General features: G+C 63.5%; 19 protein-coding genes across 21 annotated transcripts; all 19 read right to left on the bottom strand.

The window, feature by feature from the left end:
- Positions 1-89: 89 nt before the first annotated feature.
- Positions 90-650, bottom strand: ABB37_06868 (Microtubule associated protein-like protein; the record flags this gene model as incomplete). The annotated part of the gene is made up of 1 exon (XM_015805302.1): positions 90-650. The coding sequence occupies exon 1, from the start codon at positions 501-503 to the stop codon at positions 90-92; it is 414 nt and encodes a 137-aa protein (XP_015655915.1). The 5' UTR covers positions 504-650.
- Positions 651-1,589: 939 nt separating this feature from the next.
- On the bottom strand, positions 1,590-2,150 carry ABB37_06867 (Microtubule associated protein-like protein; the record flags this gene model as incomplete). The annotated part of the gene is made up of 1 exon (XM_015805301.1): positions 1,590-2,150. The coding sequence occupies exon 1, from the start codon at positions 2,001-2,003 to the stop codon at positions 1,590-1,592; it is 414 nt and encodes a 137-aa protein (XP_015655914.1). The 5' UTR covers positions 2,004-2,150.
- Positions 2,151-3,089: 939 nt separating this feature from the next.
- Positions 3,090-3,650, bottom strand: ABB37_06866 (Microtubule associated protein-like protein; the record flags this gene model as incomplete). Of its 2 annotated transcripts, none has more annotated exons than XM_015805299.1 (1): positions 3,090-3,650. In XM_015805299.1, the coding sequence occupies exon 1, from the start codon at positions 3,501-3,503 to the stop codon at positions 3,090-3,092; it is 414 nt and encodes a 137-aa protein (XP_015655912.1). In that variant the 5' UTR covers positions 3,504-3,650. The 2 variants fall into 2 exon arrangements, with proteins under 2 accessions (XP_015655912.1, XP_015655913.1); XM_015805300.1 differs by having other exon boundaries at positions 3,090-3,640.
- Positions 3,651-4,589: 939 nt separating this feature from the next.
- Positions 4,590-5,150, bottom strand: ABB37_06865 (Microtubule associated protein-like protein; the record flags this gene model as incomplete). Its single annotated transcript, XM_015805298.1, has 1 exon — positions 4,590-5,150. The coding sequence occupies exon 1, from the start codon at positions 5,001-5,003 to the stop codon at positions 4,590-4,592; it is 414 nt and encodes a 137-aa protein (XP_015655911.1). The 5' UTR covers positions 5,004-5,150.
- Positions 5,151-6,089: 939 nt separating this feature from the next.
- Positions 6,090-6,650, bottom strand: ABB37_06864 (Microtubule associated protein-like protein; the record flags this gene model as incomplete). Its single annotated transcript, XM_015805297.1, has 1 exon — positions 6,090-6,650. Exon 1 carries the CDS (start codon positions 6,501-6,503, stop codon positions 6,090-6,092), a length of 414 nt encoding a protein of 137 aa, XP_015655910.1. The 5' UTR covers positions 6,504-6,650.
- Positions 6,651-7,589: 939 nt separating this feature from the next.
- On the bottom strand, positions 7,590-8,150 carry ABB37_06863 (Microtubule associated protein-like protein; the record flags this gene model as incomplete). The annotated part of the gene is made up of 1 exon (XM_015805296.1): positions 7,590-8,150. The coding sequence occupies exon 1, from the start codon at positions 8,001-8,003 to the stop codon at positions 7,590-7,592; it is 414 nt and encodes a 137-aa protein (XP_015655909.1). The 5' UTR covers positions 8,004-8,150.
- A 939-nt stretch (positions 8,151-9,089) lies between these two features.
- On the bottom strand, positions 9,090-9,585 carry ABB37_06862 (Microtubule associated protein-like protein; the record flags this gene model as incomplete). Of its 2 annotated transcripts, none has more annotated exons than XM_015805294.1 (1): positions 9,090-9,585. In XM_015805294.1, exon 1 carries the CDS (start codon positions 9,501-9,503, stop codon positions 9,090-9,092), a length of 414 nt encoding a protein of 137 aa, XP_015655907.1. In that variant the 5' UTR covers positions 9,504-9,585. The 2 variants fall into 2 exon arrangements, with proteins under 2 accessions (XP_015655907.1, XP_015655908.1); XM_015805295.1 differs by having other exon boundaries at positions 9,090-9,572.
- Positions 9,586-10,529: 944 nt separating this feature from the next.
- ABB37_06861 (ATG8/AUT7/APG8/PAZ2 putative (ATG8C.10)) lies at positions 10,530-10,898 on the bottom strand (the record flags this gene model as incomplete). The annotated part of the gene is made up of 1 exon (XM_015805293.1): positions 10,530-10,898. One exon carries the CDS (start codon positions 10,896-10,898, stop codon positions 10,530-10,532), a length of 369 nt encoding a protein of 122 aa, XP_015655906.1.
- Positions 10,899-11,925: 1,027 nt separating this feature from the next.
- On the bottom strand, positions 11,926-12,377 carry ABB37_06860 (ATG8/AUT7/APG8/PAZ2 putative (ATG8C.10); the record flags this gene model as incomplete). The annotated part of the gene is made up of 1 exon (XM_015805292.1): positions 11,926-12,377. The coding sequence occupies exon 1, from the start codon at positions 12,292-12,294 to the stop codon at positions 11,926-11,928; it is 369 nt and encodes a 122-aa protein (XP_015655905.1). The 5' UTR covers positions 12,295-12,377.
- Positions 12,378-13,321: 944 nt separating this feature from the next.
- Positions 13,322-13,690, bottom strand: ABB37_06859 (ATG8/AUT7/APG8/PAZ2 putative (ATG8C.10); the record flags this gene model as incomplete). Its single annotated transcript, XM_015805291.1, has 1 exon — positions 13,322-13,690. One exon carries the CDS (start codon positions 13,688-13,690, stop codon positions 13,322-13,324), a length of 369 nt encoding a protein of 122 aa, XP_015655904.1.
- A 1,027-nt stretch (positions 13,691-14,717) lies between these two features.
- ABB37_06858 (ATG8/AUT7/APG8/PAZ2 putative (ATG8C.10)) lies at positions 14,718-15,086 on the bottom strand (the record flags this gene model as incomplete). The annotated part of the gene is made up of 1 exon (XM_015805290.1): positions 14,718-15,086. One exon carries the CDS (start codon positions 15,084-15,086, stop codon positions 14,718-14,720), a length of 369 nt encoding a protein of 122 aa, XP_015655903.1.
- Positions 15,087-16,113: 1,027 nt separating this feature from the next.
- Positions 16,114-16,482, bottom strand: ABB37_06857 (ATG8/AUT7/APG8/PAZ2 putative (ATG8C.10); the record flags this gene model as incomplete). The annotated part of the gene is made up of 1 exon (XM_015805289.1): positions 16,114-16,482. The coding sequence occupies one exon, from the start codon at positions 16,480-16,482 to the stop codon at positions 16,114-16,116; it is 369 nt and encodes a 122-aa protein (XP_015655902.1).
- Positions 16,483-17,509: 1,027 nt separating this feature from the next.
- Positions 17,510-17,878, bottom strand: ABB37_06856 (ATG8/AUT7/APG8/PAZ2 putative (ATG8C.10); the record flags this gene model as incomplete). Its single annotated transcript, XM_015805288.1, has 1 exon — positions 17,510-17,878. The coding sequence occupies one exon, from the start codon at positions 17,876-17,878 to the stop codon at positions 17,510-17,512; it is 369 nt and encodes a 122-aa protein (XP_015655901.1).
- A 431-nt stretch (positions 17,879-18,309) lies between these two features.
- On the bottom strand, positions 18,310-19,274 carry ABB37_06855 (ATG8/AUT7/APG8/PAZ2 putative (ATG8C.10); the record flags this gene model as incomplete). Its single annotated transcript, XM_015805287.1, has 1 exon — positions 18,310-19,274. The coding sequence occupies one exon, from the start codon at positions 19,272-19,274 to the stop codon at positions 18,906-18,908; it is 369 nt and encodes a 122-aa protein (XP_015655900.1). The 3' UTR covers positions 18,310-18,905.
- Positions 19,275-20,301: 1,027 nt separating this feature from the next.
- ABB37_06854 (ATG8/AUT7/APG8/PAZ2 putative (ATG8C.10)) lies at positions 20,302-20,670 on the bottom strand (the record flags this gene model as incomplete). The annotated part of the gene is made up of 1 exon (XM_015805286.1): positions 20,302-20,670. One exon carries the CDS (start codon positions 20,668-20,670, stop codon positions 20,302-20,304), a length of 369 nt encoding a protein of 122 aa, XP_015655899.1.
- Positions 20,671-21,697: 1,027 nt separating this feature from the next.
- On the bottom strand, positions 21,698-22,066 carry ABB37_06853 (ATG8/AUT7/APG8/PAZ2 putative (ATG8C.10); the record flags this gene model as incomplete). Its single annotated transcript, XM_015805285.1, has 1 exon — positions 21,698-22,066. One exon carries the CDS (start codon positions 22,064-22,066, stop codon positions 21,698-21,700), a length of 369 nt encoding a protein of 122 aa, XP_015655898.1.
- Positions 22,067-23,093: 1,027 nt separating this feature from the next.
- On the bottom strand, positions 23,094-23,462 carry ABB37_06852 (ATG8/AUT7/APG8/PAZ2 putative (ATG8C.10); the record flags this gene model as incomplete). Its single annotated transcript, XM_015805284.1, has 1 exon — positions 23,094-23,462. The coding sequence occupies one exon, from the start codon at positions 23,460-23,462 to the stop codon at positions 23,094-23,096; it is 369 nt and encodes a 122-aa protein (XP_015655897.1).
- A 1,027-nt stretch (positions 23,463-24,489) lies between these two features.
- On the bottom strand, positions 24,490-24,858 carry ABB37_06851 (ATG8/AUT7/APG8/PAZ2 putative (ATG8C.10); the record flags this gene model as incomplete). The annotated part of the gene is made up of 1 exon (XM_015805283.1): positions 24,490-24,858. The coding sequence occupies one exon, from the start codon at positions 24,856-24,858 to the stop codon at positions 24,490-24,492; it is 369 nt and encodes a 122-aa protein (XP_015655896.1).
- A 1,027-nt stretch (positions 24,859-25,885) lies between these two features.
- ABB37_06850 (ATG8/AUT7/APG8/PAZ2 putative (ATG8C.10)) lies at positions 25,886-26,254 on the bottom strand (the record flags this gene model as incomplete). Its single annotated transcript, XM_015805282.1, has 1 exon — positions 25,886-26,254. The coding sequence occupies one exon, from the start codon at positions 26,252-26,254 to the stop codon at positions 25,886-25,888; it is 369 nt and encodes a 122-aa protein (XP_015655895.1).
- Positions 26,255-26,917: the final 663 nt, after the last annotated feature.

The raw sequence follows: 26,917 nt of genomic DNA, 5'->3' as shown, positions 1-26,917 counted from the left end.
GAAGAGGGAGAGAGAGGTCAAAGGTCAGCACACAGCTGCGACAGGCGAACTGCAAATGCGGGTGCAGCGCCCTAACGTTGGAATGTGTCCTACGGCACGGAGGGAACCCTGCTCGCGTGCGTCTCGTCGCTTAGTTCCAGGTGGCGCCAAAGCACGGCGTCCACACGGCACCGCCCATGTTCTGCCTCGGCGGTGTAGGTGACGTACAGCATGCCGTCGTCCGCCTGCTTGCACGCGTCGTGCAGCTCGCCAAGCGTCGTCGTCGGCGCAACGGCGCACTGCGCCACCGCAAGCGACACCGCCTTCCTCGCGTCGACGCCGTCGAGGCGGCGCACCGCGCTCGTCAGCTGCGCAACCGTCGCGTCGCGCGGCAGCACGCTGAAGTGCGCCTTGCCGCCCTGCGCGCTCTCCACCACAACGGGCACGTCGCAGCTCCCGGCGTTCAGGCTCGCGCGCTTCGCGATGCGCTCCTCCACGCGGGTCGACGACACGTAGGCGGACATGGCGGTATGGGGGAGGGTCGGGTAGGGTAGGGGGGTCAGAGAAAGAGAGCTTGTAAGTGCGTTCGTGACTCGTTGGAGGTAGAGAGCGGTTTTTTGACGAGACAAAACTTCAGAAGAACGGCTGCAGTAGGCGAGCTGAGTGAAGCTGCCGCCGTACGCGGACGATGAAGGAGGAAGGGAGAGAGGGGGAGAGGGGGAGAGGGGAGAGAAGTATGAGGGCATCTGCCGCATAGAGGGAGCAGCGAGGCTCAGCACCGGAGAGCCTCTGGACGCAGCAGCACTGGCATAACGTCGTCCGTGCCTCAGCTGCGTTGCGCACTCAAAGCCTGCCTCTGCAAATCCAGTGGACCGGCGAGACGAAAAGTGGCGACGGCAAATTGGGTGGACGTCCCACGGGGAATTGCCGGCGTTCGAAGAGTGCCGTCGCGCAGCAGGAGGCCACCTATCGCAGTCGCGGTTTTGAAAGAAGCGATAAATAAACGATTATACACATGAGCTGAAAGAAAGCTGGAGAGGAACAAAAAAAAATAGTTAAAGAATGCGAGAGTGTGTTGCTGCTTTGTCCACGCAGCTACCCGTGTTTGGGCAATACGTGTGCAGATGTGAAACGACGCCGGACGTGCGGTTGTCGGGGAAAGAGGGATTGGTCACTGCAGGTGCGCAGCGGCAGGGGCAAACACGCCCGCACGTCCACTGCCAACACGGACCGAGTGAACAGAGAAGCAAATCACCTTCTCCGCGAAGAGAGCACTAAAAAGCGATCCTATATGATAAAAGCGTTTTCGTGCTGAAAGGCAAGAAAAGTAAAATAGCGAATGGGAGGGAGGCGGCAGCGATGCGGGCCAGCAGGGCCGCCGCTCTCTCGACCTTCGCAGCAGCCACGGCCAGCCGCACTCACGCGGCTGTCGCGTCTTGCCCATCTCGACCATCACCTCGGTGTGTGCGTGGTCAGTCAAAATAAACACATGGACCAGAGCGCACGCAGGGAGGTAAGAGGGAAGAGGGAGAGAGAGGTCAAAGGTCAGCACACAGCTGCGACAGGCGAACTGCAAATGCGGGTGCAGCGCCCTAACGTTGGAATGTGTCCTACGGCACGGAGGGAACCCTGCTCGCGTGCGTCTCGTCGCTTAGTTCCAGGTGGCGCCAAAGCACGGCGTCCACACGGCACCGCCCATGTTCTGCCTCGGCGGTGTAGGTGACGTACAGCATGCCGTCGTCCGCCTGCTTGCACGCGTCGTGCAGCTCGCCAAGCGTCGTCGTCGGCGCAACGGCGCACTGCGCCACCGCAAGCGACACCGCCTTCCTCGCGTCGACGCCGTCGAGGCGGCGCACCGCGCTCGTCAGCTGCGCAACCGTCGCGTCGCGCGGCAGCACGCTGAAGTGCGCCTTGCCGCCCTGCGCGCTCTCCACCACAACGGGCACGTCGCAGCTCCCGGCGTTCAGGCTCGCGCGCTTCGCGATGCGCTCCTCCACGCGGGTCGACGACACGTAGGCGGACATGGCGGTATGGGGGAGGGTCGGGTAGGGTAGGGGGGTCAGAGAAAGAGAGCTTGTAAGTGCGTTCGTGACTCGTTGGAGGTAGAGAGCGGTTTTTTGACGAGACAAAACTTCAGAAGAACGGCTGCAGTAGGCGAGCTGAGTGAAGCTGCCGCCGTACGCGGACGATGAAGGAGGAAGGGAGAGAGGGGGAGAGGGGGAGAGGGGAGAGAAGTATGAGGGCATCTGCCGCATAGAGGGAGCAGCGAGGCTCAGCACCGGAGAGCCTCTGGACGCAGCAGCACTGGCATAACGTCGTCCGTGCCTCAGCTGCGTTGCGCACTCAAAGCCTGCCTCTGCAAATCCAGTGGACCGGCGAGACGAAAAGTGGCGACGGCAAATTGGGTGGACGTCCCACGGGGAATTGCCGGCGTTCGAAGAGTGCCGTCGCGCAGCAGGAGGCCACCTATCGCAGTCGCGGTTTTGAAAGAAGCGATAAATAAACGATTATACACATGAGCTGAAAGAAAGCTGGAGAGGAACAAAAAAAAATAGTTAAAGAATGCGAGAGTGTGTTGCTGCTTTGTCCACGCAGCTACCCGTGTTTGGGCAATACGTGTGCAGATGTGAAACGACGCCGGACGTGCGGTTGTCGGGGAAAGAGGGATTGGTCACTGCAGGTGCGCAGCGGCAGGGGCAAACACGCCCGCACGTCCACTGCCAACACGGACCGAGTGAACAGAGAAGCAAATCACCTTCTCCGCGAAGAGAGCACTAAAAAGCGATCCTATATGATAAAAGCGTTTTCGTGCTGAAAGGCAAGAAAAGTAAAATAGCGAATGGGAGGGAGGCGGCAGCGATGCGGGCCAGCAGGGCCGCCGCTCTCTCGACCTTCGCAGCAGCCACGGCCAGCCGCACTCACGCGGCTGTCGCGTCTTGCCCATCTCGACCATCACCTCGGTGTGTGCGTGGTCAGTCAAAATAAACACATGGACCAGAGCGCACGCAGGGAGGTAAGAGGGAAGAGGGAGAGAGAGGTCAAAGGTCAGCACACAGCTGCGACAGGCGAACTGCAAATGCGGGTGCAGCGCCCTAACGTTGGAATGTGTCCTACGGCACGGAGGGAACCCTGCTCGCGTGCGTCTCGTCGCTTAGTTCCAGGTGGCGCCAAAGCACGGCGTCCACACGGCACCGCCCATGTTCTGCCTCGGCGGTGTAGGTGACGTACAGCATGCCGTCGTCCGCCTGCTTGCACGCGTCGTGCAGCTCGCCAAGCGTCGTCGTCGGCGCAACGGCGCACTGCGCCACCGCAAGCGACACCGCCTTCCTCGCGTCGACGCCGTCGAGGCGGCGCACCGCGCTCGTCAGCTGCGCAACCGTCGCGTCGCGCGGCAGCACGCTGAAGTGCGCCTTGCCGCCCTGCGCGCTCTCCACCACAACGGGCACGTCGCAGCTCCCGGCGTTCAGGCTCGCGCGCTTCGCGATGCGCTCCTCCACGCGGGTCGACGACACGTAGGCGGACATGGCGGTATGGGGGAGGGTCGGGTAGGGTAGGGGGGTCAGAGAAAGAGAGCTTGTAAGTGCGTTCGTGACTCGTTGGAGGTAGAGAGCGGTTTTTTGACGAGACAAAACTTCAGAAGAACGGCTGCAGTAGGCGAGCTGAGTGAAGCTGCCGCCGTACGCGGACGATGAAGGAGGAAGGGAGAGAGGGGGAGAGGGGGAGAGGGGAGAGAAGTATGAGGGCATCTGCCGCATAGAGGGAGCAGCGAGGCTCAGCACCGGAGAGCCTCTGGACGCAGCAGCACTGGCATAACGTCGTCCGTGCCTCAGCTGCGTTGCGCACTCAAAGCCTGCCTCTGCAAATCCAGTGGACCGGCGAGACGAAAAGTGGCGACGGCAAATTGGGTGGACGTCCCACGGGGAATTGCCGGCGTTCGAAGAGTGCCGTCGCGCAGCAGGAGGCCACCTATCGCAGTCGCGGTTTTGAAAGAAGCGATAAATAAACGATTATACACATGAGCTGAAAGAAAGCTGGAGAGGAACAAAAAAAAATAGTTAAAGAATGCGAGAGTGTGTTGCTGCTTTGTCCACGCAGCTACCCGTGTTTGGGCAATACGTGTGCAGATGTGAAACGACGCCGGACGTGCGGTTGTCGGGGAAAGAGGGATTGGTCACTGCAGGTGCGCAGCGGCAGGGGCAAACACGCCCGCACGTCCACTGCCAACACGGACCGAGTGAACAGAGAAGCAAATCACCTTCTCCGCGAAGAGAGCACTAAAAAGCGATCCTATATGATAAAAGCGTTTTCGTGCTGAAAGGCAAGAAAAGTAAAATAGCGAATGGGAGGGAGGCGGCAGCGATGCGGGCCAGCAGGGCCGCCGCTCTCTCGACCTTCGCAGCAGCCACGGCCAGCCGCACTCACGCGGCTGTCGCGTCTTGCCCATCTCGACCATCACCTCGGTGTGTGCGTGGTCAGTCAAAATAAACACATGGACCAGAGCGCACGCAGGGAGGTAAGAGGGAAGAGGGAGAGAGAGGTCAAAGGTCAGCACACAGCTGCGACAGGCGAACTGCAAATGCGGGTGCAGCGCCCTAACGTTGGAATGTGTCCTACGGCACGGAGGGAACCCTGCTCGCGTGCGTCTCGTCGCTTAGTTCCAGGTGGCGCCAAAGCACGGCGTCCACACGGCACCGCCCATGTTCTGCCTCGGCGGTGTAGGTGACGTACAGCATGCCGTCGTCCGCCTGCTTGCACGCGTCGTGCAGCTCGCCAAGCGTCGTCGTCGGCGCAACGGCGCACTGCGCCACCGCAAGCGACACCGCCTTCCTCGCGTCGACGCCGTCGAGGCGGCGCACCGCGCTCGTCAGCTGCGCAACCGTCGCGTCGCGCGGCAGCACGCTGAAGTGCGCCTTGCCGCCCTGCGCGCTCTCCACCACAACGGGCACGTCGCAGCTCCCGGCGTTCAGGCTCGCGCGCTTCGCGATGCGCTCCTCCACGCGGGTCGACGACACGTAGGCGGACATGGCGGTATGGGGGAGGGTCGGGTAGGGTAGGGGGGTCAGAGAAAGAGAGCTTGTAAGTGCGTTCGTGACTCGTTGGAGGTAGAGAGCGGTTTTTTGACGAGACAAAACTTCAGAAGAACGGCTGCAGTAGGCGAGCTGAGTGAAGCTGCCGCCGTACGCGGACGATGAAGGAGGAAGGGAGAGAGGGGGAGAGGGGGAGAGGGGAGAGAAGTATGAGGGCATCTGCCGCATAGAGGGAGCAGCGAGGCTCAGCACCGGAGAGCCTCTGGACGCAGCAGCACTGGCATAACGTCGTCCGTGCCTCAGCTGCGTTGCGCACTCAAAGCCTGCCTCTGCAAATCCAGTGGACCGGCGAGACGAAAAGTGGCGACGGCAAATTGGGTGGACGTCCCACGGGGAATTGCCGGCGTTCGAAGAGTGCCGTCGCGCAGCAGGAGGCCACCTATCGCAGTCGCGGTTTTGAAAGAAGCGATAAATAAACGATTATACACATGAGCTGAAAGAAAGCTGGAGAGGAACAAAAAAAAATAGTTAAAGAATGCGAGAGTGTGTTGCTGCTTTGTCCACGCAGCTACCCGTGTTTGGGCAATACGTGTGCAGATGTGAAACGACGCCGGACGTGCGGTTGTCGGGGAAAGAGGGATTGGTCACTGCAGGTGCGCAGCGGCAGGGGCAAACACGCCCGCACGTCCACTGCCAACACGGACCGAGTGAACAGAGAAGCAAATCACCTTCTCCGCGAAGAGAGCACTAAAAAGCGATCCTATATGATAAAAGCGTTTTCGTGCTGAAAGGCAAGAAAAGTAAAATAGCGAATGGGAGGGAGGCGGCAGCGATGCGGGCCAGCAGGGCCGCCGCTCTCTCGACCTTCGCAGCAGCCACGGCCAGCCGCACTCACGCGGCTGTCGCGTCTTGCCCATCTCGACCATCACCTCGGTGTGTGCGTGGTCAGTCAAAATAAACACATGGACCAGAGCGCACGCAGGGAGGTAAGAGGGAAGAGGGAGAGAGAGGTCAAAGGTCAGCACACAGCTGCGACAGGCGAACTGCAAATGCGGGTGCAGCGCCCTAACGTTGGAATGTGTCCTACGGCACGGAGGGAACCCTGCTCGCGTGCGTCTCGTCGCTTAGTTCCAGGTGGCGCCAAAGCACGGCGTCCACACGGCACCGCCCATGTTCTGCCTCGGCGGTGTAGGTGACGTACAGCATGCCGTCGTCCGCCTGCTTGCACGCGTCGTGCAGCTCGCCAAGCGTCGTCGTCGGCGCAACGGCGCACTGCGCCACCGCAAGCGACACCGCCTTCCTCGCGTCGACGCCGTCGAGGCGGCGCACCGCGCTCGTCAGCTGCGCAACCGTCGCGTCGCGCGGCAGCACGCTGAAGTGCGCCTTGCCGCCCTGCGCGCTCTCCACCACAACGGGCACGTCGCAGCTCCCGGCGTTCAGGCTCGCGCGCTTCGCGATGCGCTCCTCCACGCGGGTCGACGACACGTAGGCGGACATGGCGGTATGGGGGAGGGTCGGGTAGGGTAGGGGGGTCAGAGAAAGAGAGCTTGTAAGTGCGTTCGTGACTCGTTGGAGGTAGAGAGCGGTTTTTTGACGAGACAAAACTTCAGAAGAACGGCTGCAGTAGGCGAGCTGAGTGAAGCTGCCGCCGTACGCGGACGATGAAGGAGGAAGGGAGAGAGGGGGAGAGGGGGAGAGGGGAGAGAAGTATGAGGGCATCTGCCGCATAGAGGGAGCAGCGAGGCTCAGCACCGGAGAGCCTCTGGACGCAGCAGCACTGGCATAACGTCGTCCGTGCCTCAGCTGCGTTGCGCACTCAAAGCCTGCCTCTGCAAATCCAGTGGACCGGCGAGACGAAAAGTGGCGACGGCAAATTGGGTGGACGTCCCACGGGGAATTGCCGGCGTTCGAAGAGTGCCGTCGCGCAGCAGGAGGCCACCTATCGCAGTCGCGGTTTTGAAAGAAGCGATAAATAAACGATTATACACATGAGCTGAAAGAAAGCTGGAGAGGAACAAAAAAAAATAGTTAAAGAATGCGAGAGTGTGTTGCTGCTTTGTCCACGCAGCTACCCGTGTTTGGGCAATACGTGTGCAGATGTGAAACGACGCCGGACGTGCGGTTGTCGGGGAAAGAGGGATTGGTCACTGCAGGTGCGCAGCGGCAGGGGCAAACACGCCCGCACGTCCACTGCCAACACGGACCGAGTGAACAGAGAAGCAAATCACCTTCTCCGCGAAGAGAGCACTAAAAAGCGATCCTATATGATAAAAGCGTTTTCGTGCTGAAAGGCAAGAAAAGTAAAATAGCGAATGGGAGGGAGGCGGCAGCGATGCGGGCCAGCAGGGCCGCCGCTCTCTCGACCTTCGCAGCAGCCACGGCCAGCCGCACTCACGCGGCTGTCGCGTCTTGCCCATCTCGACCATCACCTCGGTGTGTGCGTGGTCAGTCAAAATAAACACATGGACCAGAGCGCACGCAGGGAGGTAAGAGGGAAGAGGGAGAGAGAGGTCAAAGGTCAGCACACAGCTGCGACAGGCGAACTGCAAATGCGGGTGCAGCGCCCTAACGTTGGAATGTGTCCTACGGCACGGAGGGAACCCTGCTCGCGTGCGTCTCGTCGCTTAGTTCCAGGTGGCGCCAAAGCACGGCGTCCACACGGCACCGCCCATGTTCTGCCTCGGCGGTGTAGGTGACGTACAGCATGCCGTCGTCCGCCTGCTTGCACGCGTCGTGCAGCTCGCCAAGCGTCGTCGTCGGCGCAACGGCGCACTGCGCCACCGCAAGCGACACCGCCTTCCTCGCGTCGACGCCGTCGAGGCGGCGCACCGCGCTCGTCAGCTGCGCAACCGTCGCGTCGCGCGGCAGCACGCTGAAGTGCGCCTTGCCGCCCTGCGCGCTCTCCACCACAACGGGCACGTCGCAGCTCCCGGCGTTCAGGCTCGCGCGCTTCGCGATGCGCTCCTCCACGCGGGTCGACGACACGTAGGCGGACATGGCGGTATGGGGGAGGGTCGGGTAGGGTAGGGGGGTCAGAGAAAGAGAGCTTGTAAGTGCGTTCGTGACTCGTTGGAGGTAGAGAGCGGTTTTTTGACGAGACAAAACTTCAGAAGAACGGCTGCAGTAGGCGAGCTGAGTGAAGCTGCCGCCGTACGCGGACGATGAAGGAGGAAGGGAGAGAGGGGGAGAGGGGGAGAGGGGAGAGAAGTATGAGGGCATCTGCCGCATAGAGGGAGCAGCGAGGCTCAGCACCGGAGAGCCTCTGGACGCAGCAGCACTGGCATAACGTCGTCCGTGCCTCAGCTGCGTTGCGCACTCAAAGCCTGCCTCTGCAAATCCAGTGGACCGGCGAGACGAAAAGTGGCGACGGCAAATTGGGTGGACGTCCCACGGGGAATTGCCGGCGTTCGAAGAGTGCCGTCGCGCAGCAGGAGGCCACCTATCGCAGTCGCGGTTTTGAAAGAAGCGATAAATAAACGATTATACACATGAGCTGAAAGAAAGCTGGAGAGGAACAAAAAAAAATAGTTAAAGAATGCGAGAGTGTGTTGCTGCTTTGTCCACGCAGCTACCCGTGTTTGGGCAATACGTGTGCAGATGTGAAACGACGCCGGACGTGCGGTTGTCGGGGAAAGAGGGATTGGTCACTGCAGGTGCGCAGCGGCAGGGGCAAACACGCCCGCACGTCCACTGCCAACACGGACCGAGTGAACAGAGAAGCAAATCACCTTCTCCGCGAAGAGAGCACTAAAAAGCGATCCTATATGATAAAAGCGTTTTCGTGCTGAAAGGCAAGAAAAGTAAAATAGCGAATGGGAGGGAGGCGGCAGCGATGCGGGCCAGCAGGGCCGCCGCTCTCTCGACCTTCGCAGCAGCCACGGCCAGCCGCACTCACGCGGCTGTCGCGTCTTGCCCATCTCGACCATCACCTCGGTGTGTGCGTGGTCAGTCAAAATAAACACATGGACCAGAGCGCACGCAGGGAGGTAAGAGGGAAGAGGGAGAGAGAGGTCAAAGGTCAGCACACAGCTGCGACAGGCGAACTGCAAATGCGGGTGCAGCGCCCTAACGTTGGAATGTGTCCTACGGCACGGAGGGAACCCTGCTCGCGTGCGTCTCGTCGCTTAGTTCCAGGTGGCGCCAAAGCACGGCGTCCACACGGCACCGCCCATGTTCTGCCTCGGCGGTGTAGGTGACGTACAGCATGCCGTCGTCCGCCTGCTTGCACGCGTCGTGCAGCTCGCCAAGCGTCGTCGTCGGCGCAACGGCGCACTGCGCCACCGCAAGCGACACCGCCTTCCTCGCGTCGACGCCGTCGAGGCGGCGCACCGCGCTCGTCAGCTGCGCAACCGTCGCGTCGCGCGGCAGCACGCTGAAGTGCGCCTTGCCGCCCTGCGCGCTCTCCACCACAACGGGCACGTCGCAGCTCCCGGCGTTCAGGCTCGCGCGCTTCGCGATGCGCTCCTCCACGCGGGTCGACGACACGTAGGCGGACATGGCGGTATGGGGGAGGGTCGGGTAGGGTAGGGGGGGTTGATGAGAGAGAGTTTGGTGGGTGCGGAGGCTGGAGAGCAGATCTGTGTGGTGCGGTGTGCCGCCGCGGCAGTGCAGGCGCAAGAGAGGGGGATGGAGGGAGAGAAGACGAGGGGGGCGGTGGGGGAGGTGGACACGCACAAAGACGGGGAGGGAGGGAGAACGCGGTGCAGGAGAGGCAGCACCCACGCTGCTCCGGCAGAGGCACCGCGCAGGGGCAGTGCGAGGGGGCAGCTGGCCGCCGTGCTGCAGAAGCAGTGGCGGGCAGCAGCAGCAGCAGCAGCAGCAAGAGCAGACGCTCCACCACAGACGAGAAGAGTTCGTCCCGTCGCCACCACTGATGCAGTTGGAGTACCGCAGCCGCAACGCGGCATCGTACAATACGTAGCGACGTAGTAAAGCAAAAAGACATGTGCACAGCGAGAAAAGAAAAACGAGAAAACACGGTTCCTGCAACGTCTGCTCCGCTCTCCGCGTGCGACCGCCGTGACACACACCGACCGCACGGCTCCGCACCGGGGGCACCAAAGGGGAGGCTCGGCTCCATCAAAAGCAGAAGCGGGAAGAGTCGGACGAAGCGGAGAGAGAGAGTAGGACGAATGAGATTCGAAAACAACAAAAAAAAAGGAATAGCAAGAGAAAAGGCAAAGCGAGTGGCGGCAGGCCGCAGCAGCGGCAGCGAGTGCACAAGCACCTACGACGACGTGCTGCGCGCACTCGCCGCTGTCCACGCCCTCGCTGCACCGCTTGGCCGCACGCTGAGATGTGTGCACACTTCTGTTCAGAACGCAGCTACGTACACGCCTGCGGGTGGGTACGAGCAGCACCCCCCACCACGTCACATTAAGGGAAATCGGCAATCCGGCAAACAAGAAATACACATGACGGTGGCGCAGAGAGCCGCTCACGAGGAGACGGGAGGGGATGGCTTTGCACGCGTTGCTTTAGGTTGCGACGGGCGCTCCACAGCCGTCAACTGTCCACGGCGCACTACCAGGCAGCAGTCATGCCGCACACGTTCACGGTGGCACCCATGGCGGCCTCGGCGGTGTAGGTGACGTACAGCATGCCGTCGTCCGCCTGCTTGCACGCGTCGTGCAGCTCGCCAAGCGTCGTCGTCGGCGCAACGGCGCACTGCGCCACCGCAAGCGACACCGCCTTCCTCGCGTCGACGCCGTCGAGGCGGCGCACCGCGCTCGTCAGCTGCGCAACCGTCGCGTCGCGCGGCAGCACGCTGAAGTGCGCCTTGCCGCCCTGCGCGCTCTCCACCACAACGGGCACGTCGCAGCTCCCGGCGTTCAGGCTCGCGCGCTTCGCGATGCGCTCCTCCACGCGGGTCGACGACACGTAGGCGGACATGGCGGTATGGGGGAGGGTCGGGTAGGGTAGGGGGGGGTTGATGAGAGAGAGTTTGGTGGGTGCGGAGGCTGGAGAGCAGATCTGTGTGGTGCGGTGTGCCGCCGCGGCAGTGCAGGCGCAAGAGAGGGGGATGGAGGGAGAGAAGACGAGGGGGGCGGTGGGGGAGGTGGACACGCACAAAGACGGGGAGGGAGGGAGAACGCGGTGCAGGAGAGGCAGCACCCACGCTGCTCCGGCAGAGGCACCGCGCAGGGGCAGTGCGAGGGGGCAGCTGGCCGCCGTGCTGCAGAAGCAGTGGCGGGCAGCAGCAGCAGCAGCAGCAGCAAGAGCAGACGCTCCACCACAGACGAGAAGAGTTCGTCCCGTCGCCACCACTGATGCAGTTGGAGTACCGCAGCCGCAACGCGGCATCGTACAATACGTAGCGACGTAGTAAAGCAAAAAGACATGTGCACAGCGAGAAAAGAAAAACGAGAAAACACGGTTCCTGCAACGTCTGCTCCGCTCTCCGCGTGCGACCGCCGTGACACACACCGACCGCACGGCTCCGCACCGGGGGCACCAAAGGGGAGGCTCGGCTCCATCAAAAGCAGAAGCGGGAAGAGTCGGACGAAGCGGAGAGAGAGAGTAGGACGAATGAGATTCGAAAACAACAAAAAAAAAGGAATAGCAAGAGAAAAGGCAAAGCGAGTGGCGGCAGGCCGCAGCAGCGGCAGCGAGTGCACAAGCACCTACGACGACGTGCTGCGCGCACTCGCCGCTGTCCACGCCCTCGCTGCACCGCTTGGCCGCACGCTGAGATGTGTGCACACTTCTGTTCAGAACGCAGCTACGTACACGCCTGCGGGTGGGTACGAGCAGCACCCCCCACCACGTCACATTAAGGGAAATCGGCAATCCGGCAAACAAGAAATACACATGACGGTGGCGCAGAGAGCCGCTCACGAGGAGACGGGAGGGGATGGCTTTGCACGCGTTGCTTTAGGTTGCGACGGGCGCTCCACAGCCGTCAACTGTCCACGGCGCACTACCAGGCAGCAGTCATGCCGCACACGTTCACGGTGGCACCCATGGCGGCCTCGGCGGTGTAGGTGACGTACAGCATGCCGTCGTCCGCCTGCTTGCACGCGTCGTGCAGCTCGCCAAGCGTCGTCGTCGGCGCAACGGCGCACTGCGCCACCGCAAGCGACACCGCCTTCCTCGCGTCGACGCCGTCGAGGCGGCGCACCGCGCTCGTCAGCTGCGCAACCGTCGCGTCGCGCGGCAGCACGCTGAAGTGCGCCTTGCCGCCCTGCGCGCTCTCCACCACAACGGGCACGTCGCAGCTCCCGGCGTTCAGGCTCGCGCGCTTCGCGATGCGCTCCTCCACGCGGGTCGACGACACGTAGGCGGACATGGCGGTATGGGGGAGGGTCGGGTAGGGTAGGGGGGGGTTGATGAGAGAGAGTTTGGTGGGTGCGGAGGCTGGAGAGCAGATCTGTGTGGTGCGGTGTGCCGCCGCGGCAGTGCAGGCGCAAGAGAGGGGGATGGAGGGAGAGAAGACGAGGGGGGCGGTGGGGGAGGTGGACACGCACAAAGACGGGGAGGGAGGGAGAACGCGGTGCAGGAGAGGCAGCACCCACGCTGCTCCGGCAGAGGCACCGCGCAGGGGCAGTGCGAGGGGGCAGCTGGCCGCCGTGCTGCAGAAGCAGTGGCGGGCAGCAGCAGCAGCAGCAGCAGCAAGAGCAGACGCTCCACCACAGACGAGAAGAGTTCGTCCCGTCGCCACCACTGATGCAGTTGGAGTACCGCAGCCGCAACGCGGCATCGTACAATACGTAGCGACGTAGTAAAGCAAAAAGACATGTGCACAGCGAGAAAAGAAAAACGAGAAAACACGGTTCCTGCAACGTCTGCTCCGCTCTCCGCGTGCGACCGCCGTGACACACACCGACCGCACGGCTCCGCACCGGGGGCACCAAAGGGGAGGCTCGGCTCCATCAAAAGCAGAAGCGGGAAGAGTCGGACGAAGCGGAGAGAGAGAGTAGGACGAATGAGATTCGAAAACAACAAAAAAAAAGGAATAGCAAGAGAAAAGGCAAAGCGAGTGGCGGCAGGCCGCAGCAGCGGCAGCGAGTGCACAAGCACCTACGACGACGTGCTGCGCGCACTCGCCGCTGTCCACGCCCTCGCTGCACCGCTTGGCCGCACGCTGAGATGTGTGCACACTTCTGTTCAGAACGCAGCTACGTACACGCCTGCGGGTGGGTACGAGCAGCACCCCCCACCACGTCACATTAAGGGAAATCGGCAATCCGGCAAACAAGAAATACACATGACGGTGGCGCAGAGAGCCGCTCACGAGGAGACGGGAGGGGATGGCTTTGCACGCGTTGCTTTAGGTTGCGACGGGCGCTCCACAGCCGTCAACTGTCCACGGCGCACTACCAGGCAGCAGTCATGCCGCACACGTTCACGGTGGCACCCATGGCGGCCTCGGCGGTGTAGGTGACGTACAGCATGCCGTCGTCCGCCTGCTTGCACGCGTCGTGCAGCTCGCCAAGCGTCGTCGTCGGCGCAACGGCGCACTGCGCCACCGCAAGCGACACCGCCTTCCTCGCGTCGACGCCGTCGAGGCGGCGCACCGCGCTCGTCAGCTGCGCAACCGTCGCGTCGCGCGGCAGCACGCTGAAGTGCGCCTTGCCGCCCTGCGCGCTCTCCACCACAACGGGCACGTCGCAGCTCCCGGCGTTCAGGCTCGCGCGCTTCGCGATGCGCTCCTCCACGCGGGTCGACGACACGTAGGCGGACATGGCGGTATGGGGGAGGGTCGGGTAGGGTAGGGGGGGGTTGATGAGAGAGAGTTTGGTGGGTGCGGAGGCTGGAGAGCAGATCTGTGTGGTGCGGTGTGCCGCCGCGGCAGTGCAGGCGCAAGAGAGGGGGATGGAGGGAGAGAAGACGAGGGGGGCGGTGGGGGAGGTGGACACGCACAAAGACGGGGAGGGAGGGAGAACGCGGTGCAGGAGAGGCAGCACCCACGCTGCTCCGGCAGAGGCACCGCGCAGGGGCAGTGCGAGGGGGCAGCTGGCCGCCGTGCTGCAGAAGCAGTGGCGGGCAGCAGCAGCAGCAGCAGCAGCAAGAGCAGACGCTCCACCACAGACGAGAAGAGTTCGTCCCGTCGCCACCACTGATGCAGTTGGAGTACCGCAGCCGCAACGCGGCATCGTACAATACGTAGCGACGTAGTAAAGCAAAAAGACATGTGCACAGCGAGAAAAGAAAAACGAGAAAACACGGTTCCTGCAACGTCTGCTCCGCTCTCCGCGTGCGACCGCCGTGACACACACCGACCGCACGGCTCCGCACCGGGGGCACCAAAGGGGAGGCTCGGCTCCATCAAAAGCAGAAGCGGGAAGAGTCGGACGAAGCGGAGAGAGAGAGTAGGACGAATGAGATTCGAAAACAACAAAAAAAAAGGAATAGCAAGAGAAAAGGCAAAGCGAGTGGCGGCAGGCCGCAGCAGCGGCAGCGAGTGCACAAGCACCTACGACGACGTGCTGCGCGCACTCGCCGCTGTCCACGCCCTCGCTGCACCGCTTGGCCGCACGCTGAGATGTGTGCACACTTCTGTTCAGAACGCAGCTACGTACACGCCTGCGGGTGGGTACGAGCAGCACCCCCCACCACGTCACATTAAGGGAAATCGGCAATCCGGCAAACAAGAAATACACATGACGGTGGCGCAGAGAGCCGCTCACGAGGAGACGGGAGGGGATGGCTTTGCACGCGTTGCTTTAGGTTGCGACGGGCGCTCCACAGCCGTCAACTGTCCACGGCGCACTACCAGGCAGCAGTCATGCCGCACACGTTCACGGTGGCACCCATGGCGGCCTCGGCGGTGTAGGTGACGTACAGCATGCCGTCGTCCGCCTGCTTGCACGCGTCGTGCAGCTCGCCAAGCGTCGTCGTCGGCGCAACGGCGCACTGCGCCACCGCAAGCGACACCGCCTTCCTCGCGTCGACGCCGTCGAGGCGGCGCACCGCGCTCGTCAGCTGCGCAACCGTCGCGTCGCGCGGCAGCACGCTGAAGTGCGCCTTGCCGCCCTGCGCGCTCTCCACCACAACGGGCACGTCGCAGCTCCCGGCGTTCAGGCTCGCGCGCTTCGCGATGCGCTCCTCCACGCGGGTCGACGACACGTAGGCGGACATGGCGGTATGGGGGAGGGTCGGGTAGGGTAGGGGGGGGTTGATGAGAGAGAGTTTGGTGGGTGCGGAGGCTGGAGAGCAGATCTGTGTGGTGCGGTGTGCCGCCGCGGCAGTGCAGGCGCAAGAGAGGGGGATGGAGGGAGAGAAGACGAGGGGGGCGGTGGGGGAGGTGGACACGCACAAAGACGGGGAGGGAGGGAGAACGCGGTGCAGGAGAGGCAGCACCCACGCTGCTCCGGCAGAGGCACCGCGCAGGGGCAGTGCGAGGGGGCAGCTGGCCGCCGTGCTGCAGAAGCAGTGGCGGGCAGCAGCAGCAGCAGCAGCAGCAAGAGCAGACGCTCCACCACAGACGAGAAGAGTTCGTCCCGTCGCCACCACTGATGCAGTTGGAGTACCGCAGCCGCAACGCGGCATCGTACAATACGTAGCGACGTAGTAAAGCAAAAAGACATGTGCACAGCGAGAAAAGAAAAACGAGAAAACACGGTTCCTGCAACGTCTGCTCCGCTCTCCGCGTGCGACCGCCGTGACACACACCGACCGCACGGCTCCGCACCGGGGGCACCAAAGGGGAGGCTCGGCTCCATCAAAAGCAGAAGCGGGAAGAGTCGGACGAAGCGGAGAGAGAGAGTAGGACGAATGAGATTCGAAAACAACAAAAAAAAAGGAATAGCAAGAGAAAAGGCAAAGCGAGTGGCGGCAGGCCGCAGCAGCGGCAGCGAGTGCACAAGCACCTACGACGACGTGCTGCGCGCACTCGCCGCTGTCCACGCCCTCGCTGCACCGCTTGGCCGCACGCTGAGATGTGTGCACACTTCTGTTCAGAACGCAGCTACGTACACGCCTGCGGGTGGGTACGAGCAGCACCCCCCACCACGTCACATTAAGGGAAATCGGCAATCCGGCAAACAAGAAATACACATGACGGTGGCGCAGAGAGCCGCTCACGAGGAGACGGGAGGGGATGGCTTTGCACGCGTTGCTTTAGGTTGCGACGGGCGCTCCACAGCCGTCAACTGTCCACGGCGCACTACCAGGCAGCAGTCATGCCGCACACGTTCACGGTGGCACCCATGGCGGCCTCGGCGGTGTAGGTGACGTACAGCATGCCGTCGTCCGCCTGCTTGCACGCGTCGTGCAGCTCGCCAAGCGTCGTCGTCGGCGCAACGGCGCACTGCGCCACCGCAAGCGACACCGCCTTCCTCGCGTCGACGCCGTCGAGGCGGCGCACCGCGCTCGTCAGCTGCGCAACCGTCGCGTCGCGCGGCAGCACGCTGAAGTGCGCCTTGCCGCCCTGCGCGCTCTCCACCACAACGGGCACGTCGCAGCTCCCGGCGTTCAGGCTCGCGCGCTTCGCGATGCGCTCCTCCACGCGGGTCGACGACACGTAGGCGGACATGGCGGTATGGGGGAGGGTCGGGTAGGGTAGGGGGGGGTTGATGAGAGAGAGTTTGGTGGGTGCGGAGGCTGGAGAGCAGATCTGTGTGGTGCGGTGTGCCGCCGCGGCAGTGCAGGCGCAAGAGAGGGGGATGGAGGGAGAGAAGACGAGGGGGGCGGTGGGGGAGGTGGACACGCACAAAGACGGGGAGGGAGGGAGAACGCGGTGCAGGAGAGGCAGCACCCACGCTGCTCCGGCAGAGGCACCGCGCAGGGGCAGTGCGAGGGGGCAGCTGGCCGCCGTGCTGCAGAAGCAGTGGCGGGCAGCAGCAGCAGCAGCAGCAGCAAGAGCAGACGCTCCACCACAGACGAGAAGAGTTCGTCCCGTCGCCACCACTGATGCAGTTGGAGTACCGCAGCCGCAACGCGGCATCGTACAATACGTAGCGACGTAGTAAAGCAAAAAGACATGTGCACAGCGAGAAAAGAAAAACGAGAAAACACGGTTCCTGCAACGTCTGCTCCGCTCTCCGCGTGCGACCGCCGTGACACACACCGACCGCACGGCTCCGCACCGGGGGCACCAAAGGGGAGGCTCGGCTCCATCAAAAGCAGAAGCGGGAAGAGTCGGACGAAGCGGAGAGAGAGAGTAGGACGAATGAGATTCGAAAACAACAAAAAAAAAGGAATAGCAAGAGAAAAGGCAAAGCGAGTGGCGGCAGGCCGCAGCAGCGGCAGCGAGTGCACAAGCACCTACGACGACGTGCTGCGCGCACTCGCCGCTGTCCACGCCCTCGCTGCACCGCTTGGCCGCACGCTGAGATGTGTGCACACTTCTGTTCAGAACGCAGCTACGTACACGCCTGCGGGTGGGTACGAGCAGCACCCCCCACCACGTCACATTAAGGGAAATCGGCAATCCGGCAAACAAGAAATACACATGACGGTGGCGCAGAGAGCCGCTCACGAGGAGACGGGAGGGGATGGCTTTGCACGCGTTGCTTTAGGTTGCGACGGGCGCTCCACAGCCGTCAACTGTCCACGGCGCACTACCAGGCAGCAGTCATGCCGCACACGTTCACGGTGGCACCCATGGCGGCCTCGGCGGTGTAGGTGACGTACAGCATGCCGTCGTCCGCCTGCTTGCACGCGTCGTGCAGCTCGCCAAGCGTCGTCGTCGGCGCAACGGCGCACTGCGCCACCGCAAGCGACACCGCCTTCCTCGCGTCGACGCCGTCGAGGCGGCGCACCGCGCTCGTCAGCTGCGCAACCGTCGCGTCGCGCGGCAGCACGCTGAAGTGCGCCTTGCCGCCCTGCGCGCTCTCCACCACAACGGGCACGTCGCAGCTCCCGGCGTTCAGGCTCGCGCGCTTCGCGATGCGCTCCTCCACGCGGGTCGACGACACGTAGGCGGACATGGCGGTATGGGGGAGGGTCGGGTAGGGTAGGGGGGGGTTGATGAGAGAGAGTTTGGTGGGTGCGGAGGCTGGAGAGCAGATCTGTGTGGTGCGGTGTGCCGCCGCGGCAGTGCAGGCGCAAGAGAGGGGGATGGAGGGAGAGAAGACGAGGGGGGCGGTGGGGGAGGTGGACACGCACAAAGACGGGGAGGGAGGGAGAACGCGGTGCAGGAGAGGCAGCACCCACGCTGCTCCGGCAGAGGCACCGCGCAGGGGCAGTGCGAGGGGGCAGCTGGCCGCCGTGCTGCAGAAGCAGTGGCGGGCAGCAGCAGCAGCAGCAGCAGCAAGAGCAGACGCTCCACCACAGACGAGAAGAGTTCGTCCCGTCGCCACCACTGATGCAGTTGGAGTACCGCAGCCGCAACGCGGCATCGTACAATACGTAGCGACGTAGTAAAGCAAAAAGACATGTGCACAGCGAGAAAAGAAAAACGAGAAAACACGGTTCCTGCAACGTCTGCTCCGCTCTCCGCGTGCGACCGCCGTGACACACACCGACCGCACGGCTCCGCACCGGGGGCACCAAAGGGGAGGCTCGGCTCCATCAAAAGCAGAAGCGGGAAGAGTCGGACGAAGCGGAGAGAGAGAGTAGGACGAATGAGATTCGAAAACAACAAAAAAAAAGGAATAGCAAGAGAAAAGGCAAAGCGAGTGGCGGCAGGCCGCAGCAGCGGCAGCGAGTGCACAAGCACCTACGACGACGTGCTGCGCGCACTCGCCGCTGTCCACGCCCTCGCTGCACCGCTTGGCCGCACGCTGAGATGTGTGCACACTTCTGTTCAGAACGCAGCTACGTACACGCCTGCGGGTGGGTACGAGCAGCACCCCCCACCACGTCACATTAAGGGAAATCGGCAATCCGGCAAACAAGAAATACACATGACGGTGGCGCAGAGAGCCGCTCACGAGGAGACGGGAGGGGATGGCTTTGCACGCGTTGCTTTAGGTTGCGACGGGCGCTCCACAGCCGTCAACTGTCCACGGCGCACTACCAGGCAGCAGTCATGCCGCACACGTTCACGGTGGCACCCATGGCGGCCTCGGCGGTGTAGGTGACGTACAGCATGCCGTCGTCCGCCTGCTTGCACGCGTCGTGCAGCTCGCCAAGCGTCGTCGTCGGCGCAACGGCGCACTGCGCCACCGCAAGCGACACCGCCTTCCTCGCGTCGACGCCGTCGAGGCGGCGCACCGCGCTCGTCAGCTGCGCAACCGTCGCGTCGCGCGGCAGCACGCTGAAGTGCGCCTTGCCGCCCTGCGCGCTCTCCACCACAACGGGCACGTCGCAGCTCCCGGCGTTCAGGCTCGCGCGCTTCGCGATGCGCTCCTCCACGCGGGTCGACGACACGTAGGCGGACATGGCGGTATGGGGGAGGGTCGGGTAGGGTAGGGGGGGGTTGATGAGAGAGAGTTTGGTGGGTGCGGAGGCTGGAGAGCAGATCTGTGTGGTGCGGTGTGCCGCCGCGGCAGTGCAGGCGCAAGAGAGGGGGATGGAGGGAGAGAAGACGAGGGGGGCGGTGGGGGAGGTGGACACGCACAAAGACGGGGAGGGAGGGAGAACGCGGTGCAGGAGAGGCAGCACCCACGCTGCTCCGGCAGAGGCACCGCGCAGGGGCAGTGCGAGGGGGCAGCTGGCCGCCGTGCTGCAGAAGCAGTGGCGGGCAGCAGCAGCAGCAGCAGCAGCAAGAGCAGACGCTCCACCACAGACGAGAAGAGTTCGTCCCGTCGCCACCACTGATGCAGTTGGAGTACCGCAGCCGCAACGCGGCATCGTACAATACGTAGCGACGTAGTAAAGCAAAAAGACATGTGCACAGCGAGAAAAGAAAAACGAGAAAACACGGTTCCTGCAACGTCTGCTCCGCTCTCCGCGTGCGACCGCCGTGACACACACCGACCGCACGGCTCCGCACCGGGGGCACCAAAGGGGAGGCTCGGCTCCATCAAAAGCAGAAGCGGGAAGAGTCGGACGAAGCGGAGAGAGAGAGTAGGACGAATGAGATTCGAAAACAACAAAAAAAAAGGAATAGCAAGAGAAAAGGCAAAGCGAGTGGCGGCAGGCCGCAGCAGCGGCAGCGAGTGCACAAGCACCTACGACGACGTGCTGCGCGCACTCGCCGCTGTCCACGCCCTCGCTGCACCGCTTGGCCGCACGCTGAGATGTGTGCACACTTCTGTTCAGAACGCAGCTACGTACACGCCTGCGGGTGGGTACGAGCAGCACCCCCCACCACGTCACATTAAGGGAAATCGGCAATCCGGCAAACAAGAAATACACATGACGGTGGCGCAGAGAGCCGCTCACGAGGAGACGGGAGGGGATGGCTTTGCACGCGTTGCTTTAGGTTGCGACGGGCGCTCCACAGCCGTCAACTGTCCACGGCGCACTACCAGGCAGCAGTCATGCCGCACACGTTCACGGTGGCACCCATGGCGGCCTCGGCGGTGTAGGTGACGTACAGCATGCCGTCGTCCGCCTGCTTGCACGCGTCGTGCAGCTCGCCAAGCGTCGTCGTCGGCGCAACGGCGCACTGCGCCACCGCAAGCGACACCGCCTTCCTCGCGTCGACGCCGTCGAGGCGGCGCACCGCGCTCGTCAGCTGCGCAACCGTCGCGTCGCGCGGCAGCACGCTGAAGTGCGCCTTGCCGCCCTGCGCGCTCTCCACCACAACGGGCACGTCGCAGCTCCCGGCGTTCAGGCTCGCGCGCTTCGCGATGCGCTCCTCCACGCGGGTCGACGACACGTAGGCGGACATGGCGGTATGGGGGAGGGTCGGGTAGGGTAGGGGGGGGTTGATGAGAGAGAGTTTGGTGGGTGCGGAGGCTGGAGAGCAGATCTGTGTGGTGCGGTGTGCCGCCGCGGCAGTGCAGGCGCAAGAGAGGGGGATGGAGGGAGAGAAGACGAGGGGGGCGGTGGGGGAGGTGGACACGCACAAAGACGGGGAGGGAGGGAGAACGCGGTGCAGGAGAGGCAGCACCCACGCTGCTCCGGCAGAGGCACCGCGCAGGGGCAGTGCGAGGGGGCAGCTGGCCGCCGTGCTGCAGAAGCAGTGGCGGGCAGCAGCAGCAGCAGCAGCAGCAAGAGCAGACGCTCCACCACAGACGAGAAGAGTTCGTCCCGTCGCCACCACTGATGCAGTTGGAGTACCGCAGCCGCAACGCGGCATCGTACAATACGTAGCGACGTAGTAAAGCAAAAAGACATGTGCACAGCGAGAAAAGAAAAACGAGAAAACACGGTTCCTGCAACGTCTGCTCCGCTCTCCGCGTGCGACCGCCGTGACACACACCGACCGCACGGCTCCGCACCGGGGGCACCAAAGGGGAGGCTCGGCTCCATCAAAAGCAGAAGCGGGAAGAGTCGGACGAAGCGGAGAGAGAGAGTAGGACGAATGAGATTCGAAAACAACAAAAAAAAAGGAATAGCAAGAGAAAAGGCAAAGCGAGTGGCGGCAGGCCGCAGCAGCGGCAGCGAGTGCACAAGCACCTACGACGACGTGCTGCGCGCACTCGCCGCTGTCCACGCCCTCGCTGCACCGCTTGGCCGCACGCTGAGATGTGTGCACACTTCTGTTCAGAACGCAGCTACGTACACGCCTGCGGGTGGGTACGAGCAGCACCCCCCACCACGTCACATTAAGGGAAATCGGCAATCCGGCAAACAAGAAATACACATGACGGTGGCGCAGAGAGCCGCTCACGAGGAGACGGGAGGGGATGGCTTTGCACGCGTTGCTTTAGGTTGCGACGGGCGCTCCACAGCCGTCAACTGTCCACGGCGCACTACCAGGCAGCAGTCATGCCGCACACGTTCACGGTGGCACCCATGGCGGCCTCGGCGGTGTAGGTGACGTACAGCATGCCGTCGTCCGCCTGCTTGCACGCGTCGTGCAGCTCGCCAAGCGTCGTCGTCGGCGCAACGGCGCACTGCGCCACCGCAAGCGACACCGCCTTCCTCGCGTCGACGCCGTCGAGGCGGCGCACCGCGCTCGTCAGCTGCGCAACCGTCGCGTCGCGCGGCAGCACGCTGAAGTGCGCCTTGCCGCCCTGCGCGCTCTCCACCACAACGGGCACGTCGCAGCTCCCGGCGTTCAGGCTCGCGCGCTTCGCGATGCGCTCCTCCACGCGGGTCGACGACACGTAGGCGGACATGGCGGTATGGGGGAGGGTCGGGTAGGGTAGGGGGGGGTTGATGAGAGAGAGTTTGGTGGGTGCGGAGGCTGGAGAGCAGATCTGTGTGGTGCGGTGTGCCGCCGCGGCAGTGCAGGCGCAAGAGAGGGGGATGGAGGGAGAGAAGACGAGGGGGGCGGTGGGGGAGGTGGACACGCACAAAGACGGGGAGGGAGGGAGAACGCGGTGCAGGAGAGGCAGCACCCACGCTGCTCCGGCAGAGGCACCGCGCAGGGGCAGTGCGAGGGGGCAGCTGGCCGCCGTGCTGCAGAAGCAGTGGCGGGCAGCAGCAGCAGCAGCAGCAGCAAGAGCAGACGCTCCACCACAGACGAGAAGAGTTCGTCCCGTCGCCACCACTGATGCAGTTGGAGTACCGCAGCCGCAACGCGGCATCGTACAATACGTAGCGACGTAGTAAAGCAAAAAGACATGTGCACAGCGAGAAAAGAAAAACGAGAAAACACGGTTCCTGCAACGTCTGCTCCGCTCTCCGCGTGCGACCGCCGTGACACACACCGACCGCACGGCTCCGCACCGGGGGCACCAAAGGGGAGGCTCGGCTCCATCAAAAGCAGAAGCGGGAAGAGTCGGACGAAGCGGAGAGAGAGAGTAGGACGAATGAGATTCGAAAACAACAAAAAAAAAGGAATAGCAAGAGAAAAGGCAAAGCGAGTGGCGGCAGGCCGCAGCAGCGGCAGCGAGTGCACAAGCACCTACGACGACGTGCTGCGCGCACTCGCCGCTGTCCACGCCCTCGCTGCACCGCTTGGCCGCACGCTGAGATGTGTGCACACTTCTGTTCAGAACGCAGCTACGTACACGCCTGCGGGTGGGTACGAGCAGCACCCCCCACCACGTCACATTAAGGGAAATCGGCAATCCGGCAAACAAGAAATACACATGACGGTGGCGCAGAGAGCCGCTCACGAGGAGACGGGAGGGGATGGCTTTGCACGCGTTGCTTTAGGTTGCGACGGGCGCTCCACAGCCGTCAACTGTCCACGGCGCACTACCAGGCAGCAGTCATGCCGCACACGTTCACGGTGGCACCCATGGCGGCCTCGGCGGTGTAGGTGACGTACAGCATGCCGTCGTCCGCCTGCTTGCACGCGTCGTGCAGCTCGCCAAGCGTCGTCGTCGGCGCAACGGCGCACTGCGCCACCGCAAGCGACACCGCCTTCCTCGCGTCGACGCCGTCGAGGCGGCGCACCGCGCTCGTCAGCTGCGCAACCGTCGCGTCGCGCGGCAGCACGCTGAAGTGCGCCTTGCCGCCCTGCGCGCTCTCCACCACAACGGGCACGTCGCAGCTCCCGGCGTTCAGGCTCGCGCGCTTCGCGATGCGCTCCTCCACGCGGGTCGACGACACGTAGGCGGACATGGCGGTATGGGGGAGGGTCGGGTAGGGTAGGGGGGGGTTGATGAGAGAGAGTTTGGTGGGTGCGGAGGCTGGAGAGCAGATCTGTGTGGTGCGGTGTGCCGCCGCGGCAGTGCAGGCGCAAGAGAGGGGGATGGAGGGAGAGAAGACGAGGGGGGCGGTGGGGGAGGTGGACACGCACAAAGACGGGGAGGGAGGGAGAACGCGGTGCAGGAGAGGCAGCACCCACGCTGCTCCGGCAGAGGCACCGCGCAGGGGCAGTGCGAGGGGGCAGCTGGCCGCCGTGCTGCAGAAGCAGTGGCGGGCAGCAGCAGCAGCAGCAGCAGCAAGAGCAGACGCTCCACCACAGACGAGAAGAGTTCGTCCCGTCGCCACCACTGATGCAGTTGGAGTACCGCAGCCGCAACGCGGCATCGTACAATACGTAGCGACGTAGTAAAGCAAAAAGACATGTGCACAGCGAGAAAAGAAAAACGAGAAAACACGGTTCCTGCAACGTCTGCTCCGCTCTCCGCGTGCGACCGCCGTGACACACACCGACCGCACGGCTCCGCACCGGGGGCACCAAAGGGGAGGCTCGGCTCCATCAAAAGCAGAAGCGGGAAGAGTCGGACGAAGCGGAGAGAGAGAGTAGGACGAATGAGATTCGAAAACAACAAAAAAAAAGGAATAGCAAGAGAAAAGGCAAAGCGAGTGGCGGCAGGCCGCAGCAGCGGCAGCGAGTGCACAAGCACCTACGACGACGTGCTGCGCGCACTCGCCGCTGTCCACGCCCTCGCTGCACCGCTTGGCCGCACGCTGAGATGTGTGCACACTTCTGTTCAGAACGCAGCTACGTACACGCCTGCGGGTGGGTACGAGCAGCACCCCCCACCACGTCACATTAAGGGAAATCGGCAATCCGGCAAACAAGAAATACACATGACGGTGGCGCAGAGAGCCGCTCACGAGGAGACGGGAGGGGATGGCTTTGCACGCGTTGCTTTAGGTTGCGACGGGCGCTCCACAGCCGTCAACTGTCCACGGCGCACTACCAGGCAGCAGTCATGCCGCACACGTTCACGGTGGCACCCATGGCGGCCTCGGCGGTGTAGGTGACGTACAGCATGCCGTCGTCCGCCTGCTTGCACGCGTCGTGCAGCTCGCCAAGCGTCGTCGTCGGCGCAACGGCGCACTGCGCCACCGCAAGCGACACCGCCTTCCTCGCGTCGACGCCGTCGAGGCGGCGCACCGCGCTCGTCAGCTGCGCAACCGTCGCGTCGCGCGGCAGCACGCTGAAGTGCGCCTTGCCGCCCTGCGCGCTCTCCACCACAACGGGCACGTCGCAGCTCCCGGCGTTCAGGCTCGCGCGCTTCGCGATGCGCTCCTCCACGCGGGTCGACGACACGTAGGCGGACATGGCGGTATGGGGGAGGGTCGGGTAGGGTAGGGGGGGGTTGATGAGAGAGAGTTTGGTGGGTGCGGAGGCTGGAGAGCAGATCTGTGTGGTGCGGTGTGCCGCCGCGGCAGTGCAGGCGCAAGAGAGGGGGATGGAGGGAGAGAAGACGAGGGGGGCGGTGGGGGAGGTGGACACGCACAAAGACGGGGAGGGAGGGAGAACGCGGTGCAGGAGAGGCAGCACCCACGCTGCTCCGGCAGAGGCACCGCGCAGGGGCAGTGCGAGGGGGCAGCTGGCCGCCGTGCTGCAGAAGCAGTGGCGGGCAGCAGCAGCAGCAGCAGCAGCAAGAGCAGACGCTCCACCACAGACGAGAAGAGTTCGTCCCGTCGCCACCACTGATGCAGTTGGAGTACCGCAGCCGCAACGCGGCATCGTACAATACGTAGCGACGTAGTAAAGCAAAAAGACATGTGCACAGCGAGAAAAGAAAAACGAGAAAACACGGTTCCTGCAACGTCTGCTCCGCTCTCCGCGTGCGACCGCCGTGACACACACCGACCGCACGGCTCCGCACCGGGGGCACCAAAGGGGAGGCTCGGCTCCATCAAAAGCAGAAGCGGGAAGAGTCGGACGAAGCGGAGAGAGAGAGTAGGACGAATGAGATTCGAAAACAACAAAAAAAAAGGAATAGCAAGAGAAAAGGCAAAGCGAGTGGCGGCAGGCCGCAGCAGCGGCAGCGAGTGCACAAGCACCTACGACGACGTGCTGCGCGCACTCGCCGCTGTCCACGCCCTCGCTGCACCGCTTGGCCGCACGCTGAGATGTGTGCACACTTCTGTTCAGAACGCAGCTACGTACACGCCTGCGGGTGGGTACGAGCAGCACCCCCCACCACGTCACATTAAGGGAAATCGGCAATCCGGCAAACAAGAAATACACATGACGGTGGCGCAGAGAGCCGCTCACGAGGAGACGGGAGGGGATGGCTTTGCACGCGTTGCTTTAGGTTGCGACGGGCGCTCCACAGCCGTCAACTGTCCACGGCGCACTACCAGGCAGCAGTCATGCCGCACACGTTCACGGTGGCACCCATGGCGGCCTCGGCGGTGTAGGTGACGTACAGCATGCCGTCGTCCGCCTGCTTGCACGCGTCGTGCAGCTCGCCAAGCGTCGTCGTCGGCGCAACGGCGCACTGCGCCACCGCAAGCGACACCGCCTTCCTCGCGTCGACGCCGTCGAGGCGGCGCACCGCGCTCGTCAGCTGCGCAACCGTCGCGTCGCGCGGCAGCACGCTGAAGTGCGCCTTGCCGCCCTGCGCGCTCTCCACCACAACGGGCACGTCGCAGCTCCCGGCGTTCAGGCTCGCGCGCTTCGCGATGCGCTCCTCCACGCGGGTCGACGACACGTAGGCGGACATGGCGGTATGGGGGAGGGTCGGGTAGGGTAGGGGGGGGTTGATGAGAGAGAGTTTGGTGGGTGCGGAGGCTGGAGAGCAGATCTGTGTGGTGCGGTGTGCCGCCGCGGCAGTGCAGGCGCAAGAGAGGGGGATGGAGGGAGAGAAGACGAGGGGGGCGGTGGGGGAGGTGGACACGCACAAAGACGGGGAGGGAGGGAGAACGCGGTGCAGGAGAGGCAGCACCCACGCTGCTCCGGCAGAGGCACCGCGCAGGGGCAGTGCGAGGGGGCAGCTGGCCGCCGTGCTGCAGAAGCAGTGGCGGGCAGCAGCAGCAGCAGCAGCAGCAAGAGCAGACGCTCCACCACAGACGAGAAGAGTTCGTCCCGTCGCCACCACTGATGCAGTTGGAGTACCGCAGCCGCAACGCGGCATCGTACAATACGTAGCGACGTAGTAAAGCAAAAAGACATGTGCACAGCGAGAAAAGAAAAACGAGAAAACACGGTTCCTGCAACGTCTGCTCCGCTCTCCGCGTGCGACCGCCGTGACACACACCGACCGCACGGCTCCGCACCGGGGGCACCAAAGGGGAGGCTCGGCTCCATCAAAAGCAGAAGCGGGAAGAGTCGGACGAAGCGGAGAGAGAGAGTAGGACGAATGAGATTCGAAAACAACAAAAAAAAA

Source organism: Leptomonas pyrrhocoris (genome assembly GCF_001293395.1).
Source record: "Leptomonas pyrrhocoris isolate H10 chromosome Unknown, whole genome shotgun sequence".
In the NCBI taxonomy this organism is placed as follows: Eukaryota; Euglenozoa; class Kinetoplastea; order Trypanosomatida; family Trypanosomatidae; genus Leptomonas; species Leptomonas pyrrhocoris.
The sequence above is the reverse complement of the archived record's forward strand: the minus strand, read 5'-3'. Positions and strand labels throughout refer to the sequence as shown.